The sequence below is a fragment of the Corvus hawaiiensis genome, chromosome Z (genome assembly GCF_020740725.1).
Source record: "Corvus hawaiiensis isolate bCorHaw1 chromosome Z, bCorHaw1.pri.cur, whole genome shotgun sequence".
Classification (NCBI taxonomy): domain Eukaryota; kingdom Metazoa; phylum Chordata; class Aves; order Passeriformes; family Corvidae; genus Corvus; species Corvus hawaiiensis.
The window spans coordinates 55,634,865-55,657,832 of NC_063255.1; the positions used below are offsets into that span (position 1 = coordinate 55,634,865).

Consider the following 22,968-nt stretch of genomic DNA (forward strand, 5'->3'; position numbering starts at 1 on the left):
ACCATGCTATTCCTTGGTGCCTCTGTCTCTTGGAAAAACTGAAACCCCAAAACATAACAGATTTTTTTTAAGAACAGATGAGAAAGCAGAAGCAGCAGAAAGATTGCTTGATTCAACCTTAATTTCAGCTCCAAGTGAAGGGACAGACTCAGCAAGGAATTTCTCTGCATGAGCAGTTGACATCTCCAGGACATCAGAGAGTCCAGTGTGTTGATGCAGCTATCTCCAAACAGAGGTGGAAAGAGAATTGTTGTGTTTAGTCCTAAATAAAAATTTAAAATAGAGTTTCTTAATCTAATAAGGGCATTACAGTTCCAGTGTGTGAAATGAGACTTCAGAAGTTATGGAAGTGCCTGTCCATAGAGCAGCCAAAGTTTCTGTTTGTTCCAGACATGGTTATCAAACCAAAAATCAGTATTTTTGCATTTTATCACTGAGTCACAGTCTGTCTGTATGCCTTTAGCCACATGGTTTTAGTCTTAATTCATACAGTTTAAATTTTACTGCTGTACCTTTCACTCAGACAGTTGGTAAAGTGTCAGTTTTCCTACAACCAAAGGACTTTATCAAAGGTTTCACTTCCTAATATCCTAATGGTCTTTTTATTTTGGTGGTGGTTATTAATGATGAATAGTGAGGAAGGCTTATTTCAGTTTTCTGTCATACCGATGAATATGGGCACAGTTTAAACATTTGTGAGGTATATGTAGTTCATATTCAGTATTTTTAAAATAAGTTACTTACTTTTCATTGAAAAAAAAGTATTTTCTACTTTGCTTTGGAAAAAATAAGTCTGAAAGTCTTGTATTTTCCAGTATTTAGGTAGTGGTGACTATTTCTACCCTATTAAACTTTTTATAGTGTTTTCTTAAAATTTTAAATGATTTTCCTTCATTTGCAAAAATGCATAGAAGATAAGGGAGGGAGCAGATTAAGAAAAATTTAATCTGATGCAGTATGTGATGTACAGAGAGCAGTATTTGTCACAACTTCCATACCAGTGTCTGGTATGTGTGTTGTTTGGACTATGGAAGATGTACAGTGAAGCCATTCTAATTAAGATGAAGACAGTACCAAATGTTTTTTCTCTATACCCAGTTTAATAACTTTTGATGCACAATTTAATTTTACAATCTCCAGGCATTTGGGAGGAACAGGAGGCGGGTTCAAAGTCCATCAGTTCCTCGTCAGGCTGTGAGAAAGGAAGGGGGCAATGATAACATTTTATTCCTGGATTGTCTGAAGAAATTACACTTTTCAAATTGAACTGCAAGACATAGATGATAGAAAATTGATGCCCAGGTAAAGTGATAAAATGCCTACAAAATGAAGGATGATAGATGTGAATATGTAGATCCCTGCTTGTATGTGATCTTTTTCACCACAACACAATTACAAACAGTACAGAGCTCTTAGTCTCACCAATCCATTGTGTATAAAACCTGTAGTTATCTAGCATGATCCATGCTGTGATTTTACACTTCTCACAGAGTCAACACGTTAGATTTTTCTTCTGAAGTGATTCTCTCTCTCTCACTGGAGATACTCAGGATCCATCTGGACACAATTCTGTGCCATGTGCTCTGGGATGACCCTGTTTGAGCAAGGAGGTTGGACCAGATGACCCACTGTGGTCCCTTCCAGACGTAACCATTCTGTGATTCTGTGAAAATCAATCTGGGGACATTAAAGCACTTTTTTTACTTGGAAAATAATGTGTAGAGCAGTTTTCTAGGTAATGTCACTTTCACACAGACATGGGCCATTCAGTGAGCAGTTGGGTATTGTTCAGAAAATGTGGTATTAAGATGGAATGAAGGTTCCATGACCCTAGTAGCCCAGTTCACAGACATGTCTTTGATCTAATGTACCCTAGTTAGTCATTTTTAACTTGATGCCAGGTGTCATTGCTCATAGGAAAAGTACTATCAATTTCTCGTAGTTTGTCAGCATTTCAGCAGTCTGACAGAACAAATCCATCTTGAAATGGCCTGAGAATATTTTGCCCTTTAATTTTATCCTGGATACTAACTACACAGCTGTAATAATGCAGCTCAGAAACTCTAAAGTGAAGGGGAAAAAAATGACCCAAGAGATTCCACATTTTTAAATATTTTTGGGGGGTGTAATTTTTATTTCCACCTAACTTTTGTTATTGGTTACAATAGCAACTGGTTACAGCAGTACAAATTTTATATCTGTAATCCATGTGCTGTTTGAAGTGGGCCTGCAGCCATGCTCTGAGGTTTGCATTCTTGAAGGTTTACATTCGTGAAGTTGTTGACATTCTCAAAGTAGAGATCATGGTACTTCTGGAAAATGATTTTGAAACATTTGTTACAAGTTGTAAGGAAAAAAGCAAATAATTAAATAAAAATGTTCAGGATTTTAAATAGAACATTTTGTTGGTGCTGACAATCTTGTAGAGATGCAACGTACGTCATGGTGTGATTGGATAGTGGTATCATTGTAAAGGTTGTTCTGGCTGTAGATGTGTTTCACAAACTGGGTGGTTTGATGCAGATCAAGTGAGTCACCTCTAGTTGACAGAATTGTTGCTTTAGTAACACGTGGGTACACTGCACATAGATAAAAAGAATGAGATGAAATAGAACCTTGGGTTTGTTGTACAGATTAACAACATGGAAAACACGTGACCAAAAATGTCCTACCTAGTTAAGTCCTTATGTTGCATTTTTTATTTCACATACTGAAGTTAAAGGATAAAATTATTCAGAATTATTCCGTTTCAGAACGTATCACATTTTACTGTATTTCACAATTCATCATTAATATGCAATGAGCTTAACATTAGCCTTTTCTTATTTTCTTCTCCTCGTCTAATGCCATCATTTAATTAAATTTTCTTTTGGTGTGTTCTTCTACATATGGGACCCAAGTGCTCTAACGAGTGCTAATACATGTCTTTCAACACATCAAAATACATCAAAAGCCCCATTGGGACTGGCATTAATAATACTTCATCCATTCTGTTAAGTTCTTGTTTTATTTGTCATGGATATATCTCTTTTTTCTCTTTCTACATGAAATAAATAGAAAGAATGCTAATAAAAATCTGAATTGCAGTGAACTCAGTTCTTCCAATTCCAGCAAAGAGAGAAAATTCAAACAATTTCATGTTTGTTTCTGAGATAAAGGAAAATTTCTTAGACAATCAGAAATACTAATTATTCTGCATTTCTCAGACTCCCAAGACCTCAGGCATTTAAAAAAGAGAACCAACACTAATCCAAGGTTGAATTGAAAATCTGTCAAAATAAAGCAAGTGGGAATTATATGGGTTTTTTTCTGGTTTGGTTTTGTTGGGATTTTTTTGCACATTCCATGCTTTTACTATTTTCAAGTTAGTGTTTTTATGTGTACAGAAAAAGAGAGTAACAGATAATGTGTTTCAGACTCAAATCTTTCATACCGCACCTTCTCCCAGTACTCAGATAATTGGAATTCAAATTGCAAGACTGATAAGAAAAACTGCTGGAGTATGCTTTAGAGTATGTTTAAAAGGCGTACTTCTTCCAGACTTATCTGAACGAAGGAAGTGCATTTGGAGTGGATTCCTGTAAGTGTTTACATTATAGTTAGTGTATTTGAGATCTGATGCAGCTAAAAGAAATGCTTCCTTTCTAATTTTTTATAAAAGTATTGTACAAGATCATAGGCGCTGTGATTGCTAACTGACTCCTTTCATAATGGAAGAAGCTATTATCTCTCCAAAGTACAGTACGAAGTAGTTGCAAGTGTTTTGTAGTATAAAACACCATGCAGGAGCCTTAAAACCTGCAGTACTTGGTACACAGTCTGTATCAAGCAGATATATGTGTTCTCTCTCATTCTGTCTAGTCTTGTGAGAACACATCAAGAGACAAAGCCTCAGGTAATAAAATTGTCCCTTTGAGCTTAAATGGTAAGTGGAAGATCCTGTGATTGGAGCACAGTATTTGGAGCTGTAGACATTGTCTATTTGTGATTGTGCCAAAATGCTGTGCAGCCAACTTTTGTGTTTCCAGGGTAATCAAGAGATTGGTAATAAATATAAGGCAAGGATATAGATAATATGTAAATGAGGCTATAAAGATATTCCGTGAAAATGATCAGGGAAAGCCACAATTTAAGAAGGAGACTGCAGCATGAACGTTGTGCCCCACATGAGACAACGGCAGCGGGGATGTCTGTGTATTGCCTTACTCCCAGCACATTACAGCTCTTGCTCTCAGTGCTACCAGAGCAAATATCTGGTCTGCTGAACTCAGGCATTTCTGTGGAATGAACCATTTTTAGTTTTGTCATAAAGCTTTCAAACAGCAGTTTTTGCAGCCCTCCTTCATAATGTCCGCTGGTCTCTCCTATACCTGAGGATGAGGTCAGTGGCCCCTGTGTGGGTTGATCCTTTTTTTTCAACATGCTCTTCTCTGCTAGCAGTCAAAACAGAAGCAAAAGGAAAAAAGGAGAAGAGTTGAGAAACACAGGGGTTAATACTGTGAAGTCTGTGGGTGCAAACAGGATTTTGTTAAAAATGAAAAGAGGCTGGGTGGAGGTAGATAAAAAGAAATCTGAAATAATTGTTCTGTAGAATATGGCCTTTCCACATAGGCAGAAATCCTTCTCTTCACTTCTGTCAGAAGATAGTCAAATAGAGAATGTCGTCTCTTAATTAGAAAGAAAAATACTCATCAAACACATCTCATCACTGGAAAGCTAATGATCCACAGCTGCTAGTCTGAAAGGGCAGGCTTTTTTTCTGAACAGTAGGAAGTGTTAATCATTTTGGATGAGATTTCTTTTTAAAATATACTGTAGTTTGCAAAAGAATAGGATATTCAATACCCTAACTTAAATTATTTTTTGAAGTGTTGTACACTAGGGATAGTGTCATGTGTCTCTCTGAATGATCATTTAATGCATGTGTGTCTGACTAAGAGTATAAACTGATGTGATGTTGTAAATGGCCAGTTCATGCCTGTGACTCTGAAAACTTTGATCTCATGTGAGAGAAGAAAAAAGCCCTTCCTTACATTCTTTTATATAGGAAATGGCAGTTGTATTAAACTGTAACCTTTGAGACTCCCACTCATCTCTTTAAAATAGTTAGCTTGTTTCGGTAGTGATAAGCATCCTTTTTTTACACAGAGGGTCATTATTTTCTTGGGAGGTATAATGCCAGATACAGTCCACTAGATGCTTTACAGACACAGGCAACTCCCAGAACTGTTCTTTTATACTTATTCTTTAGCTTTTCTGGTTTGGTTTTGGGATTTTTTGGTCTATATTTGCTTAATGGATGGATATGTTGGTTTACTTCCCCACCTTTCACGAAGATTTGTACATACCACTTCCCTTCTTCTCTTTCACCTCAACAATCAGGCCTTTTATGCATAAGAACTGGGTCCTAGAGTTTTCTTGCTGTTCTGCACCAGATTTTGAGTTTGCTCATGTTTACTTAAAAGTTTTATCTGATACTGGAAATCTGCTTGTTTTCTCTCATATGCATTTCATGAGTGCATTTCTTGTCTGGGAAGTGTAATGAGGCCATTTAGGTCACAGTGCCATCACGGTGTTGGTCTCACACTGCACACATCTTATTTGTGTTGCACTGTTTTTGTAATGCCTGGCTGAGACAGTTGCCTGAAAGGAGGAACTGGTTAAAATTCAGCCAGACTAGATGGAAGTTAAAGTGGCAGGTCAGCAAAATCATCTTCAGGAGATGTCAGGCGTAATATCCACACTTTTGAATGGTATGTCCATACAAGCTGTAAAGAGGTAATATCTTAATATGTTTTACTGGACCTCCGAGCCCAGTACTGTAAGGAATTAATGCCCTTGAAGGTCATTTGGCATTTTGAAACTTCAAGTGAGACCTGGTTGGATGAGAATTCATTGATATTCTGGAGTACAGAGTACATGATGACCATGTTCTTCAGACTCCAGTCAAGTCCATGTCTCCTGAGACTCTGAGTAGATCGTTGGCTTTTTTTTTCTGGGGATTGTTTGAATAGTACTTGATTTTCTTAACCTCTTTCTGACCAAAGTTCAGCTGGGGCCCTAAGAAAGACTATATTGTGTTGCCTTTTCTCAACAGGTCATCTCTAATACTTACTTTTCTGATACTTGGTGCTGTCTGCTGGCTTCCAGAGCACTCTTCAGTGTGCATGCATTGACTCAGGGCATTTCTGGGGTTAAAGCACGCACGGGTTTTTTTGCTTTTCTTTTGAGACACAAAATTTGTTGTTAGTTGGTTACATCTAATTTACCACTCTCTTACAGACAGCAAGCTCACAGAACAGTTCTTGAGTGCTATGAGATGTTGTTTGCTTCTACTATGGTTTTAAGCTGGAGATGAAATACCACACAGCCACTCACTCAACACCCCCCCCCCTTCTTCCCCCACATCCTGGTGGAATAGGGAGGAGAATTGAAGTAAAACTTTTATGTTGACATAAGAACAGTTTAGTAATTGAAAATAAAGTGAAATGTAGTAATAATGGAAAATAAAAATAGTAATGGTAGTAAAAGGGAAAAAAAACCCTACCAGAACAAGTGATGTGCAATGCAATTTCTCACCACCTGCTGACCCTTGCCAGACCCCTCTTCCTGAACCCAGACCACCCGCCCTTCTGGGTAGGTCCCCCCAGTTTATATCCTGGGCATGACATTCTATGGAGTGGAAATACCCCTTTGGTTTGACTCATCTGTCCCAGCTGTGCTCCCTCCCAGGTTATTTTGGATATTTTCCACTGGCAGAGCGTGAGACAAGGGAAAAAAGGATCCTTGACTTTGGATAAACAGAACTTAGCAAAAAAACCCAAAACATCGGTGTGTTACCAACATCATTTGCATTCTGAATCCAAAACAGCTACTAGGCAGAAATTAGCTCTACACTAGATGAGACCAGCACAGCATCTTATGCATTACCAGGTCTAACAGATTTCCTTTTAAACCAAACAACCTAAAAAAAGCATTTTTCTTTCAAATGAAAAACTGTTAAATGTGCCAGTATCCTGGGTTTTGTCTCACACACACTGTTTTTTTCAGTGCTTTCAGTATTTATCATGGTTGTCTTGCAGTTTCATAGGACTTGCGTATACATAGTGGTAGAAAGCACAGGGATGAGGTAAGTTAGCTGATCTTGAGAGAGATTACCTAAGATGTAGATTTTTTTTCTTTCTATGTGAGAGCTAGTATTTGATACGAGAATTTTGTTTTCACTCCAAATGAAAATCTAGCAGAAGACTATTAAAATCTGCATTTTATTCTTACTCATCTTTTTACACATCTTGGTGATTAATTTGGGAAAATGAGCTCTGTTTTGGTTTACCTAGGCATTGGCATTTAGGTTTGTGAGTTCTGTAGCACACCACCTTCATTCCTTGTAGTAGGTATTAAAAGTAAAAATATTCAAAATCTTAACTATTTGGATGAAAAAGCTTATGAGGATTTCTGGATGTTTATCCAGCTGCAGTACATAGTGTGATTTGCTTTCACTTTTTCTGTTGTTGTTGTAATGTCTTTGTTGTTTGTTGTCTTTGTTGTTTTGCTTGTTGAAGAAAAGAAACCCAAGTTGTGGCTATAGCTGGCTTAAATAAAAGGGGAAAATAGGGAAAACTGGAGGTAAAAATGATTTTACTTTGTCCCCATCCAAGTCCAATTATTTTAAGTTCTTTCCTGTAAACCATTAATTCTGTAGCAGCATCAGCAGGGAACAATGTCTAGACCGTGGTGTATGGAGCTGGCAGTGAGGATGGGTTTCTCCAGAGGCGTGATCCCCAAGTGGATCCCATGCTGAAGAGTTATTTAGGCACACTAGGAGATGTAACCCAGCCAGGCTTCTGGCAGTCCCTGGTCACAGAGCACTTCAGCTGTTTTGAGCAAACACTGCAACAAATCAAAGTTTTCAAAATGGTGGACTTAGGTGGCTTCTCAGCATTCTTTTTAATCCCATTTTTGATGAGCCTGGGGTCAGTTCTATTTTACTATACTTTAACTAAAATAATCATATGATTTTAGTTTTTACTGTGATCTTTTGCTAGTTTTCCATGCAAAAGATTTCTGATTGCTACTTCTGCTTGTTTGTATGACATTACTACAAAATGACCATGTTCTTTTTTCTAAATAGCAAATGAATCTTTATTCAACTCTTGTGCCACCTTTCCACTGCTGCAGGGTTATTTCAAAGCTAAAACCAGATTCACTAACATGTTGAGGTCTTCTTTAAATTAATCACATCCCTGTGACCCTGTGACAAGAAAAATGGAGACAGACTTTTTACAAGGGTATGTAGTGATACAGCAAGGGATAATGGCTTTAAACTGAAAGAGGAGAAGTTTAAATTAGGTATTAGGAAGAAATTCCTTATTGTTGAGGGTGGTGATGCTGGAACAGGTTGCCCAGAGAAGTTGTGAATGCCCCATCCCTAGAAGTGTTCAGGGCCAGGTCGGATGAGGCTCTGAGCAGTCCGGTCTAGCGAAAGGTGTCCCTGCTTTTGTCGGGGGAGGGGGGGGGGAGGTGTGCATCTAGGTGCCTTTAAGGTCCCTTCCAACCCAAGCCATTCTATGATTCATGAAAGCAGCTAACCTTTCTTAAGATGTAATCTTATTTTTATGCTATTTTGCATTGTCCACAAAAGCATTATTTTATGAGAGAACAATTAATATTCCTCTTAGATGATACTACATCTTTCTTCTCCAAGAATTAAGGTAGGAAGGATTGGGAAGTGTAGCAGTTGTATCATGCAGGTAAGTGTGAGTCAGCAAAGTGGTTGAACAACGCTCCTGTCTAAGGAGATGTGGGTTTCTTTAGAATTGTTTTAATTTATTGGTCTTAACTTTGTACAAGAGTTTAATGTAATGCTGATTTCAATCACTTCTTTTCCTGCCCTGTCTTCTAGCTTTTTCTTTTTGTGGTCTGGAACTTTGAGCTCTACATGATACCACTGGCTTTGTTGTTGCTGCTGGCATGGAACTACTTCTTGATCGTATCAGGAAAAGATAACAGGCAACATGATACAGTAAGTCTTCTCTACTTCAAGGGCATACACGTCCTTTTCTTTTTTTAACTAGGTAAAATTTTTAAACTGTATTTAAATACGATATCTTTTTCAAAATGTCTCCCTTCATGATGTTCGATGGACAATTTTCCCACCTGCAATTTAATTTTATTCTGGCTGTCCAATAAGTGTGTCTGGTTTTCTTGAAATGTCATGCAAAAATATAATGGAACATGCACTATCTATAGGATCTGTTTTGTGTGGGAGGAGAGAGGCTTATTGTTCAGGAAAAGGCAAATTCTTTGAAAATGATTTTGTATGGCTAAGTCCTTATGTTGTATTTTTTATTTCACATGTTGAAGTTAAAGATTAAAATTATTCCAGTTTTTTAACAGTTTCAGAATGTATCACATTTTACTGTATTTCACAATTCATCATTAATATGCATTGAGCTTAATATTAGCTTTTTCTTATTTTCTTCTCTTCATCTGATGCCATCATTTAATTAAATGCATGTAGTTGGGATATAATGTAGCAAAAATTTACTAATAACTGGCATTTATTAATAATATTAACATGGTTTGGATTTTCAGACGTACATATTAAAATTTGAAGTTGTATTCTATGCTGTGCAAATTTTCTAGCATCCAGGCAGATAAAGGATTTTGCATGAGGTACTGCTGAGCCTTAGGAATTCAGTATTTGTACTAGTTCTTGTATCCCAAAAGCAGCATGTTGTCTACTACTTCATGATCTGAATGGATAACTGAATGGGCGAGTGAAAAGCCAAAACAGATCAGATAACTGGTCTCTAAAGACAGTGGTTAATGGAGGTCAGTAACAAAGGGGCTACCACGGTGCAAGGTCCTGTTTAACATCTCTTCTGGTGATGTACAGGAGATGATAATGCACCCCTATCAAGTTTTTTGGGTTACATCAGGCGTTTGGGACTATTTGACACTCTGGATCTGCCGCTCAAAGGGATCTAAATGGGTCGGATAAATGAGCTGATAGGAACCTCATGAAATTCAAAAAGGAAAAATCCTGCTCTTGGGGAGAAATAACCTGTTGAGATGATACAGAGTGGGAATTGATTGTCTGAAAGAAGCTGTTTGAATTGGTCTTAGAAGGCAGTGAGGTAAGCAGAAGCATGGACAGTGGATTGAGGGAAGTGGTTATCTCCACTCCTCAGCACTTGCCAGAATGAATCTGGAATAGTGTGCAGTTTGGGACACACCAGTTCAAGAAAGTCATTGAATGACTTTAGCAAGTTCAGTGAAGGGCTACCAAGATGGTCAGGGGCTTAGGCCCTCATCAACCAGCCCTTGAGAAGAAGCTGAGGGAAGCGGGCTTGAAAGATCGTGGAGAATAGAAGGCTTTTAGCGACTGGAACACCCTGTAAGGAGGCTGTGGTGGAACAGGCAACAAGCTTCATTTGAAAGTTCAGACTGGAAAACCTTTTTTACCATGAGAATTCTTAAGCAGTGGAAGAGGTTGCCCAGGAAAGTGATGTTGCTATAGGAAGTTTCCAGGACCTGACTGAGTAAAGCTCTGAGGAACCTGATCTGACCTCATGGCTGACCCTGCTTTAAGCAGGAATTTGGAAATCCCTTCCAACCTGAGTGATCCCCTAATGCCTAGCAACTGCAATTATTAGAACCCATGCAGCCCTAACAAAAATATGGTTACATTTATGGAAAAAGCCTAAGATCAAGATTCAAAAGATGCAATGCTTAAAACACAGCCCATTGTCTCCTGATGGCTGAAATGCTTAAAACTTCTCAACCTGAAGATTTTGTAAGTACCTGAAATCCCTGGTGAAAGGAGAAATTTCACTTGTGAGCTGCAATACACTTAATTTCTCTCTGAAATACCACCTGTCTGGGAAGATTATCTGGTCATGTAATTTTTCTAACAAACTAAGGAAGCTAGTGATAGACTCTCAGTTGAGAATACCAAATGCTGCTCCTAAAACTCTCCTCTTGCTGAGAGTGCTTCAGACCAAGCTAATACAGCCTATGTCAAGCAACCATGTTGATCTCAAATGTTTGATATCTGTGCCATTAATGACTGTTTTTTCTTTATGTATATCAGAAGGAGGTTGGGCCCTTGTTTTTAATGATTCGAGTTTGGTTATCATCATATTGACTATCTACCTTCATTGAAGTAATCTGCAGATTTATTTTAAGCCTTTCTAATTAACTCATGAGTCTTCAGTAGTATCAGGAGTCCTTAGCATGGTATCATTAGAATAGAAGTAATTTAAATACTTATGTTTCCTATGCAGAGTGTATATTTTATCTAAATCAATTACACAGTGTTTCCTACTGGCTAGAGAATGCTTCAATATTCACATGATCCAGCTTCTGCTCCCAAGTCTTCAGAGATTCCTTGTGTGTCTCAGTGAGATCATTGACTACTTATCTTAGAATATCATCTAACTTTAGAAGTTACTTCAAAAACCTAAGGCTGATGATAAGACACAAAGATAAATGTATTTGTGAACTTTTCTTACCTGATTAACATTAGACAAGCATAGTTTAAAATTGTATATGCTTTGTACTTGTTTGATGTCTATGGAACATACTTAAATTTGGGGCCATGCAAAGCACCTCAGAAGAGTTGGTTTCTGTTGTAATACCTCTATCAGAAAACAACTATCAATAGTCTCATCAGTCCAGGTGCTAGGGACCACCCTTCTTCTGCAGGTCAGTGGTTAGTGATCACTGAGTTTTTGTCTGGTTATGGCAGATAGACCAACCTTTTCCTATTGGGCATCTGGGTATTTTTGAAGTAGTTTGAAACTTATTTCGTCATGGAGTAGTTCAGCTGCCAAACAAAGTACCTCTGTTATAACATGAACCTGTGTTTCTTGTTTGAGTGCAAGTATGGTTATTTTGCCATTTATTACAACTCCTAATGAGTTATAAATGTGATTCCTTTCTTGAATTCAAGGTGCAATGTTGTTGGGGCAAAGGGGAGGCTCAAGTGTATTTCATAGCAGGAGATAAGTCTACTGAAATGTCCAACAGAGAGGTGAAGCAGCAGACTATGCCTCTATGGATTCAGTTGGACTCTTTGTAGGACTGATGTTCATTTTGGTTTTAGTCCAACACTGATGCAAATTTCCAAAAGAAATGTCAGATTCCCTATCTTCAGTACATTTTGATCAAGATTAGTTGTATTTCTGAAAGATAGGAACTCTTGCATTAAACATTTGTGCAAGTGACTATAGATAGATGTAGATTTAGTGGATGGTTCTGAACTGTACTAAAACAAATGAATTTCTGTCATTGAGTCATGTGGCAGGTATAAAAATCACATTATAAATATTTTTTGCCAGTATTAAGTGAGGAAAAAATAACCAAGATGGCATTCTTAAGGCCTTCATCTGAATTTTACAGTAACATTTTTGCCTGAAGTACACCCAGCTGCTTTCTCCAAGGATCTTTACACTTTCTTATAATCATACTCCTGAGTATCTGACCTCACAAAATCATTTATTTTTAGCACAACTGCTGTTGTCATATTAAACCACGATCACCTAAACACACAAGATTAGAACGGAGAGAATCTTACTAGGCTGAGATTTTTTTCTTCTCCTGCCTTTTTTCCATTATTTTTTTCACATCCTCTGTGGGAGAGGTATCAACCACTGCTGTGTTTCTGTCACCACTCCCTGCCACTCCTTGTCACCTGTGCTGGATCTGTGTGATGGGGAGCATGCTGCTCCCCACCACACATGTGCATGTGTGAGGAACACATTGCCTATGGAAGGTACTGCAAACTAACAGAAAGTGTGCTGGGGTTAAAACCTTATTGTCAGTATTTTTAAGAAGCTACTTAATACTTTGATGATTTCAAATATACAAAAAAAAAATCCCTCACCTTTGTAGCTTGGAGAAAACAGCAGTGCTCCTCTCTGGTGTCTGGGATCTTTTTTATATTTCTAAGCAAAAGTCACAGTCATTATTAACTGCATGGAGTTAATGGGAAAAAATTTTGTTGGTTTTGGTTCTGGTTTTTTTGTTACTTGTACATTTCTACTTCAGGCTGTGTTCTGCATGTTCTGACTACCTGCTTGACCTGCCTAACTTAAAGAATGGTCAGATAATCTCCCAAAGTGACTTAAAATGTTCCCACTGTCCAGCTGCTCTTGTCCCTTTCACTGGGATGAAACAGTTGATTATATGGTTGGAGTGTGTCATATGGAGAATTAAGAACGGTTTGCATAGCTATGAATCATTATTTTTACCCTGTGTACATAAGCCTGGCTACCACAATTAGGACAAACTGTGACAGTCTCTGTCACAGCTGTCATAGCTGTTGGTCTATAATGCTTAACTACTGTAACAGGCACATTGGATCTCCTCTGGTGACACTGCAAGTTCTTGTTCTTCCATGACCAAATAGGTAGCAGACAGGGAGCGCAGGTCATTTTCTCCTCCATCCTGCCTGTGGAGGAGTGGACAAATCTGAAAGAACAATAACCACTTGCTCTTACTGACAGCAGGGACTTGGTTTTTATTTTTACAACTGGAGGATACTTTTTGAGGATTAAGGACTACTAGGAAAAGATACACCTCGCCACATGGGGCAAAATCTTCTTTCCCAGAAGGCTGTCCAATCTGTTGAGGAGAGCATTAAACAAAAAAAAAATGGGGGAGGCAGGTGATGGTGACCCACAAAAGTGATTTCTCAAGTGAGGAATCACAGAATAGTTTGATTTGGAGGGGACCTTCAGAGGGACACCTTCCACCAAACCAGGTTGCTCAAAGCCCTGTCCAACCTGGCCTTGGAATTCTGCCAGGGATGGAGCACCCATAGCTTCTCTGGGCAACCTGTTCCAGTTCCTCAGTACCCTCACAATGAAGAATTTCTTCCCAATATCTAATCTAAACCTGCTTTCTGTCAGTTTGAAGCTATTGCCCCTTGTCCTGTCAAGAAATTTGTGGACTGAGTTGGCAAGAAAAAGGTGCAGGGTGAATGGACAGGAGAACCCTCAAAACCAATCCAACAGGACAGATGTGCCCCCCAGGCCAGGTGTAGGCACACAAATAAGGAAATGCCTCTGGAAAAGTCTCTCATACCCTCTCTGAGAACCCAGCATGTCAGATATCTCTCCATTAAGTAGATTAGTGTGCACAATATGGGAACCAGTAGGAGTTCAGAGGTCCATGTGCAGCTACATTCATTCACGATCATAGAAATGCGGTGAAATTGCTGTTGTGTCCATATGCAGTATATGTATACTTGCTTTTTAGTCAGGACAGGCTGGGAAGGTGGGGAGTGGGAGTTGCTCTTCATTCCAGCAAAGGGAGGATGATGAAGGGATCAAGGCATCTGTCATACAAGGAGAAGCTGAGCAAGCTGGTCCTGTTCTGTGTGGAGAACAATGATGTGTATAAATGGCTGAAGAGAGCAGAAGAGAGACAGCCTCTTCTCAGGGGTGCTCCATGGCAGGACAGTACCAATGGCCACAAACCAAAATACATGAACGTTCATCTGAGCACAAGAAAGCACTTAAATTGTGACTGTGGTCACAACCAGGGCCAGATTGCCATGAGAGGTTCTGAAGCGCTCATCCGTGAAGATATTCAAGACCTTTCAGGACATGGGCCTGGGCAATGTGCTTAGAGGTGACCTTGTGTGAGTAGGGAGGTTGGGCTTGGTGATGTCTGCTTGGAGCGGGGAGGACAGGATGTCCCTGCCAACCTCTGCCACTCTGATATTGTCTGAAGATACTAATCTTTCTCTCCTTTTGGTCTGCTATTTGTTAGGGATTTTTTTCCAAGCAATTTAACATTTAATGGAAGAATAATGTACATCCCTAAAGGTACCTGTGAATGTTCTTCTGCTGTTTATACTCCCATGGAGAAGAGGTTTGATCACTTAATATCTTGCACTGATAGTTAATACTTAGAGCTTTTATGGAAGTATTAAATAGCCGATTTCCTCTTGAAGTTATGAGATGCATGTGTCATTGCATAGAAAATGATGCTAAATAGCTGGGAGTTAATGTGCCATACACAATTTTTTATGAATTTGCATAATGAAGTATATATATTATTTATCTTTTAAGAATTATATAAAGTGACAACAAGGCATCTTCTACATTGTAGATTTTTTCCTACAGACTTTGATGATTCATATATGTGTGTTTCAATCAGATGTTAGAACTAGCCATGTTTTGGGTGAAATTTTGAGAATAGAAGAAAAATAATTTTGTTAAAGACAGACTTTTATTTTGAGATTTTAAGCAGTTTTCTCTGGAGACTTTTCTGTATGAGGACTCAAATCCTCATGTGTATTCTGGGAATTGCCAAGTGAAGAAAACCAGAAGAGAATGAGAAGAATGATGCTTATCAATATATCCATCTCAGTGAATTCTTTCTTCACTTAAGAAAAGGCGGCAAGCACAATGAGCTTGAGTTGATCATAGAAGCCCAGCTCACTTGCTCCTAGGAGATCTTTTCTGATTAGAATCCTGTCATTTTGTTCTAGGAGCCAGGCAACAGTGTCTGTCAGAGCACTGTCAGGTGGATTTGTTGTTGCTCCTGTTTGGGGCTGAGAGTGCCATTTTGCAGTACACTCAATGCGTAAACTAACCCTACCAGGAGAGTGCCTGACTTTAACCAGCTGTTTTCCTAGAAACTGAAAACTGAGTTACCAAGTAAGTAAACAAAGCAGGAATTGGATTTTTTTTTCTGTTTCTTCACTTTATGGTCTTAGAGACCGAGTCCTGACAGTTCTTAGATTCAAAGGCTTTCATGTGGACACGAATACAGGACAAATACCAAGTGCTTCAGATCCCTTGCCAGTGTGATACTTTGGGGTTTTGAGCTTCAAGTCCAGAAGTTCTACTCTGCCAGGGAGTCTGCAGAGATTTCTAACTGCAGACTAAATTCTTGCTATGATGGAATAATGGAAAAAATAAATGTCAATGTCCCTGTATTCTAGCTAGACAGTGTCTGGAATATGCCATTTGCACAAGATACAAAAAGGACATTGTCAGGTGAGGAAGTACATCTTGCCTTCTTTCTGACTCTACTTTCCTGAGAAGTTTTGCCTCTGGTATGATAGCAACAGCAGCAGCCACAAAACCCTCCAACATAAGGGGTGGTGGGAGCACACAGAGTTAGCCACAGAATAATATGTGTGTGAAACTAGCTAGGTTCATGGCTTTAAAAGTAAGGGAAGTACAGTTGTTTTTATAAAATTATTTTCAACATTATGCAGAACTGATTTTACCTTGTATTTTCTAGCCCCTAACCAATCATAAACTTTGTTTTCATTTGTTATCAATAAAAGAAGTTAGAAGGGCTTTTGTGAATGAGTCATAACCTGTCTCTGGGCAGGGTGGGTGCTGTAAAAGAACAAGGACTATTGCCAACATGTGCCTGAATATTAAGTAGTCCACTAAGAATCACCGTCTCCATGCAGATGATTGTTTTTTCTATGTGATCCATACAGTCAGGAAATAAAAATACAATGTAGTGCTCCACAATGGGACAGGGTGAGGTTTTTTTTAATATATCAGAAAAGAAACATGAAAATGTCATCTTAATCATGCATATAAATTTTATTGATCAAGTCTAATTTTTATGAGTGCAAATAATCACTGAAGCTGGACAAATTTGCTCTAGATTGTAACAGAAACATAATTTTAATATTTAGTGGCCTGCTGCATTTAAATGGAGAATTATCTTTATGAAACATCCTCTTCATAATTTGCCATTAAATGAGAACTGAACAAATCAACATAAATCTTACATAAATGTTGATACTATAAATATTTTAAATGCATTGAGTACCAATTCAACAGTCCCACAGTACACTATGTAAAGAAATATATTGGGTGGCAAGCATTTCTCTTCTGCAGCATAACAGAATGTGGTGCTGCAAGTGACTGCCTGGGCTGCAGTTAAAAGAGGCTGTTCATGCTGTCGTAATCCCTCTGTCAGAGGTTTGCATGCAGTAGTAGAGCATGTACTAACCTCCTTGGTAAAACTTTACATGCCTGTTCTTAACCCACTAGCAGCTGCAAAACCCAAATGCACTACAGAATTTTGAATGTTTTGGCTTGTTTTGATCACCTGAACAGAAAAGGCCAAAACCAAAACTGCACCCTAAATATCTCCAGCATTTTTTAAAAAATAAAATTGGATGCATTTTTTTTCTGTCAGAAACCAACTGGGTTTTTAAAATTAATTTTGCCACATTTTATTTCCACAATCTTTCAATACTGCTGGCATCTAAAATAAATTTGAAGTTTACTGCACAGAGGAGGCATTTTTTGTATGAGACTGTTATAATGATTTTCTTTTTTTTGCATTTGCCTCCAGATTTAAATGGCAACAAGATTCACTTGACAGGGTGTAGTGGCTGTTATAAATAATCAATACCACATAACCTAATATCAGTTTAGTTTCTAGAAAAAATTCCCATAGTAATGTGAGATTTTTATTCATTTTTGTTTGGCTATCTATCACTTTAGAACATTTTAATAAAGCCAAGACTTTAAGAACTTTGGGATTTTACTGTATTTACAGAAATGTATAAACACCAGGAAAAAAATACCTAACTGAAATTACAACAATATGTGTATTACATACATTTTCACCTAAAATATGTAACATAAATTTTTTGACCAAAAAGCCGGTCAGCTTCAAATCTGCGTCTAAGAGGCTGAGTCACACCCATAAGCTTAAAATAACTTGGATAAATGCTATTTCATAACAGAAGCATATCTAGTCCTACTAGAATATGGAAACAATATATTTGAAAAGAAATAATAATAACAATAAATATGTATAATGAGCCATTGTGTTCTTTATAAGATAATTAATCATGATTTGCCTAAGAACTCTGATTCACAATATTTTGTGAAGGCATTATTTTTAATAGTCCTGCATAGTAATCTTTCACTGATACTTAGCCAAGCAAAGAATGTAGTTATTTTTATTCTGCTGAACTAAAAAGGAAGCATTCTGAGAGATCTGACATTTCAAGTGTACAGTACGTATTGAAGCCTTTAGATGGAGACATACTTCAAATAAACACCTAATATTCAGTTCACAGTGCACTGCGTAAATACAAGAAAAACCTAAAAAAAAAAAAGATAACCAAATATTGAAAGAAAATGAGAGAAATGGTACGGTATTTGTACCATCGTAATGTTAAAAATTACTTGCTCTTAACTACATTGGCAGTTGAATATTGAGGGCATATATAGCTGACAACAGCAAAAAGGTTACATGTTCTTGTATAATCAACTGTATTTATTGCTGATACATGTTTCCAAGAAATGTATTATACTGTAAATAAAATTCTGCTGTTGACATTACAGAACTGTGTAATCAGCAGCTTGCATCAAAAGGCTCTGATAGCCGTATTAGTCTCATTTCCTATTAAGAATCAGAATAAATCACATTATGAGCACTTCCCAGAATAAGCTAACAAAATGCATTGTTAGAAGATGTAATTTGAGTGCCTATGTAAAAATCAGAAAGTATTTTAGCAGTAATATACTAATGCTTTTCTTTTTATTCTCCTGTCTTCTGTACTGCAAGATATTCAACATTACTGGGAAGTTTATCACACCAATTATTGTAGCTAATAATTCAGTTATTCTGATGATTACTACAGATGAATACCCCAAGATCAAAACATGAATAGTTAATAATTAATAGTATAAATCTGATTGGACCCAGATATACTGTACTTCTAAATCAGAATCTGTTAATTTGATTTTTATTTTCCTTACAAATGTGGCAAAGAAAAGTTGGACATTTTAATTAAGATGTATCTCCTGTAAAGTTTCTCCTTGGAAATTCCATAAAAGAAGCAGACATCATGTTGTGAAAATGAGTGCCTAACTGCTGCTGTAGTGTGCTTGTGGACAATGGATATCTTTCCTTCAAATTAAGTACCAGGAAATGATCTGAGACAGCCCAAATAGTTTTATGCATCCTTCTTAATCCGTACACATTGCATAATTTTATATTACACTTACAGGCATACATTGAGTTGCATGGCTCACAAGCTTGCAGTGTATTTTATGTCAGGACAATATGAATATAAATCCAAACAGTCCTGAACAGTGTAATTCTGACTACATTATTTTCACATCCAAAATGAAGTAAATTTGGAACCAAATCTCATCCTCACTTTTGATTTCTTTTATGAATTTTAATACTTAGAAAATACAAATGTCTGTAGGTATTTTGAAATCACGACATGTGCGGCATAGAAAGTGCTTTGTTTTTATTGGAAACTGCCCAGATTTGAAGGACTACAAGTAAGATCTAAGCAGATGTGGAGAAGTTCTAATGAGGGGCATTGCTTCATATTAACGTATTAAGGTAACAGTTGTCAGAGCTATCTGCAGAGTTAATGCCCTTTATTTTTCCTTTCTTTTTCTTTATTTTACATGTCAGTGAAGAGCAAATATTATAAACATGTAAAGACATCAGAGTATCTTCTGTGCAGGTGTTTCTTTTGGATCAGCTGAAAAACATAGAACAGAGAGAATTAATGATGGTTTGCACACTTTGAGAAATGACAGGCTGACGCTAAGAGAGAAGGACCTTTAATTAAAAGTGGTGCTAAGTTTCAGACCCTCACTTTTCCACTGGTTCTTTCGATTGAGGAGGTATTTCTAAGTTCTCTACAGCTGTAGGGCTTTGATTTAACACACCTGTAAATAACTAGAATCCAACTCTGCTTTGCAGATGTTGAGGTTAGAAGTCAAAATGAATTATTTTCTCAGAAATTCTATCCTCTTTGTTAGTCAGTAGATCTTTAGAATAAATGCAATTTGTATTTAATGTCAGTTTCCTCAGAAGAGTGCATTCTAGCCCACAGATGCTGAGGTTTTCTTCAGTGTGAAAATGTGATGGCTGTACTTCCTTCTGGTGACCTGGTGTATAGTATCTGTGGAGACAGAGCAATGGTCCTCCAGTCTATTATGTCTAGTTTCTTTCAAGACCTTCTACCAATATGCATCACATAAGTCTGTGACAAGTGATATTACAGAAGGTCATGTCACTTTTAACTGTTTGCATCAGATTTTTCTTACTTCCCTAGTGTCCCTCCATTGTTTGATTAATACTACTTGATTTCAAACAAGGTATCAGAAGGCATCATTTAGAGTGAATATTCTAAGGACAGTGTAAGATTTTTGCCATAGAACTTTTATTAAAATAAATATAACATTTCATTTTATCTTTATTTGCTTTTTTTTGCCCATCTTCTCTCTCCTCTCCCTCCTTCCCCATTTCCCTCCCTCCCTTATACCTTCTCCAGGTATAATGCTTGACATAAGGATCCAAAAAACTACCATGTTCCTTCAAAACAGAGTGGAAGATGGGCACTTTATTTGAATAGAAATGAGGCAGAATCAAAGGATTAAAAAATCCATTGTGGGGGATTTTTCTATTGTATTCTTAATCCAATTGTTACCTGAAATCTGTGTTCAGATCTACCGTACCTCTCTTGAACAGCCTTGCTTTGTTCTGCAGTAGACTGTACTTCACACTTTTGTAAGGATTCAGTGTGCCAATAATTGATATATCATATGACTATGAAGAATCTACTTTCCTTGTTTTAATTTGTGGCAGAGTTCTGAAAACACTTGTTTTGGTGCTTTAATGAATTTTATTATGTCCATATTGTCTGAATGTTTGTGTTTGTTGGTTTTTTTTCTTTTTCTTTTTTTTTTTTTTTTTTTAATACTTCAAAGAATTATTTATGCATCTTGGGCACTGGCACACTTCATTACATTTTATTTTGCTACAAAAAAATGAATTCTGTTTTTCTTCCCAAACAATTCAGTACTCCGTATCTCAATGTAATTGATGGCATGGCTAAACTAGAAAAAGAACATAGACTGATAGTGGCTTTTGAATTAAAAAAAGTAGTGAAGGAGATGGAAATCTGGGCTTAGTCTGATATTAAGTAATTTCAAAGGACTTTTTATGCCCTTTGAAGAAGTTAACATTTTGCCTCTCTATGGATGTAATGTAGTTTGAGATCATTAGATATGGAAGGAAAAAACACACCTGAGTCTGAAATGTTATTATCTTGATAATTTATTGTCATGCAAGTGATTTCCATGAGGTGCCATCATTTACAACAGTTTTAGAGATTTCCAGTTCAACTGATTGTCTCCATGCTAACTTGAATGCTGATGTGAGATAGGCATCCTGCTATTCAACCTTCTCAAGGAAACAAAATTTCTGGATGTGCGTAAAAGAGATCTTTAAGTGTCTGGGTGTCCTGGGTTGCAGTGTATTCTATTACCATCCTCATGAGCTGTTGAAATCAGGTGGGGCAGTGTTTCCTTGCCTCCTCCCCCCAGACTATCTTTCTGTTAATGGCCCATCATTGTCCTGCCACATGACTCAGAGATAACTCCCTCTGGACTATCTTCTGTTAATGAGCCTAATCAACACTTGGCCTCATGACTCATTACCCCATTGTGAGATGCTCCACCCAGAGGAAGGAACCAAGCATCCCATCGTGGATATAATCTGGGACTCGGAACACCAGAGACAACGCCTTTCCACTGGATTTCCAGAGGACAGGAGCTACACAGCCACCACTGGACTTTCTGAGGAAGAGCAGACTCTTTTACTACAGGATCACCGCTTCAGAGGACTGCAGCCACCATTCTACCAAACTGCTACCACCACCCTGCCTAACAGGGACTCAGGTTGTATTTTGACTCTGTCCGTTTGAACCAGTGTTTTCTTTTACATTTTTTTCCTTTTCTTTAATTTCCATTAAATTGTTATTCTGACTTGGTGCCTCCCACTGGTTTGTTTTCAAGCTAGTACATAATTTGGCGCCCAAAGTGAGGCTGGCTCTGAGACAAAGTCAGAATTACAATTTTGTATAAACAGAAACCTATTCACCATGGTGCTCAGCTTGTCTGCATGGGTACTGTATCTTGCTCTCTATATTTTTCCTCACATGGGGAGCTACCTGCCTGTTGTGTTACTTCTGTTAGAACCAGGGAATGGTATGAGAATTGCTTTATTGGTTTATTATGTCTATAGCATAATAACCTGCGAGGCGATGAATACCATTCGGAATATATACTCAATTTTGTTTGGCTGTCCTAGTCTGGGCTCCTATGTCTGGGACCTCTTCAACAATCACACCCAGCCCCTGGTGGGAGGAGTAGAGAATGGTTTCTTCCAGCCTTTCAGGCCAGGCACAGCAGTTTTTGAAAATATTGAGTTCCCTCTGGATGTTAAGGATGGTATAATCTTCTTGTCAGTTCTATTCTCTTTTTTCTCTATGGCCTGCATTTTGTACACTTAGAAACAAAACACTACTTAGTGTGGTGCAACGTCTGCTTGAGGAGGAGGTAAAAAGGAGCAAAGCAGCAAATACCATGTCTACACAGACTGTCACACAGAAAGGAGCCAAAAGCAAAGCAACCGCATCCATTTCTACGCAGACCGTCACAGAGGAGAAAGGAGCCAAAAGCAAAGCAACCGCATCCATTTCTACGCAGACCGTCACAGAGGAGAAAGGAACCAAAAGCAAAGCAATCGCATCCACCTCTACGCAGACTGTCACAGAGGAGAAAGAAACCAAAAGCAAAGCAACAGTGTCCATGTCCACGCAGACTGACACAGAGGAGAAAGGAACCAAATGTAAAACAACAGCGTCCATGTCTACGCAGACTGACTCAGAGGAGAAAGGAACCAAAAGCACTGTCAGCGTCCCCATGCAAACCATCACTGAACCAGAACAGCCTAAACCGATTGCAGTTGCCCCCGTGCAGAAGAAGAAATCAAAAAGCAAATCAGTCCGCATAGTGACTGACGAGGATGCAGCAGGACCTTCGCACCCAGCAGAAGAGGCAGAGCCAGAGATCATCACTCGGTCGCTATCCCTGGGTGAGCTGCGAGACCTGCGGAGGGAATTCACCCGCCAGACGAACGAGTCTATCC

The 22,968-nt window shown here is 38.1% G+C and overlaps 1 protein-coding gene across 5 annotated transcripts in view; it reads left to right on the plus strand.

The window, feature by feature from the left end:
• MCTP1 (multiple C2 and transmembrane domain containing 1) overlaps nucleotides 1–22,968 on the plus strand; it is a 238,543-nt gene that overhangs the window by 166,671 nt on the left and 48,904 nt on the right. For all 5 annotated transcript variants that reach the window (XM_048291237.1, XM_048291236.1, XM_048291235.1 and 2 more), the window contains exon 16: nucleotides 8,903–9,022. In XM_048291237.1, coding sequence (XP_048147194.1) covers nucleotides 8,903–9,022 — 120 coding nt within the window. The remainder of the gene's footprint in view (nucleotides 1–8,902; nucleotides 9,023–22,968) is intronic.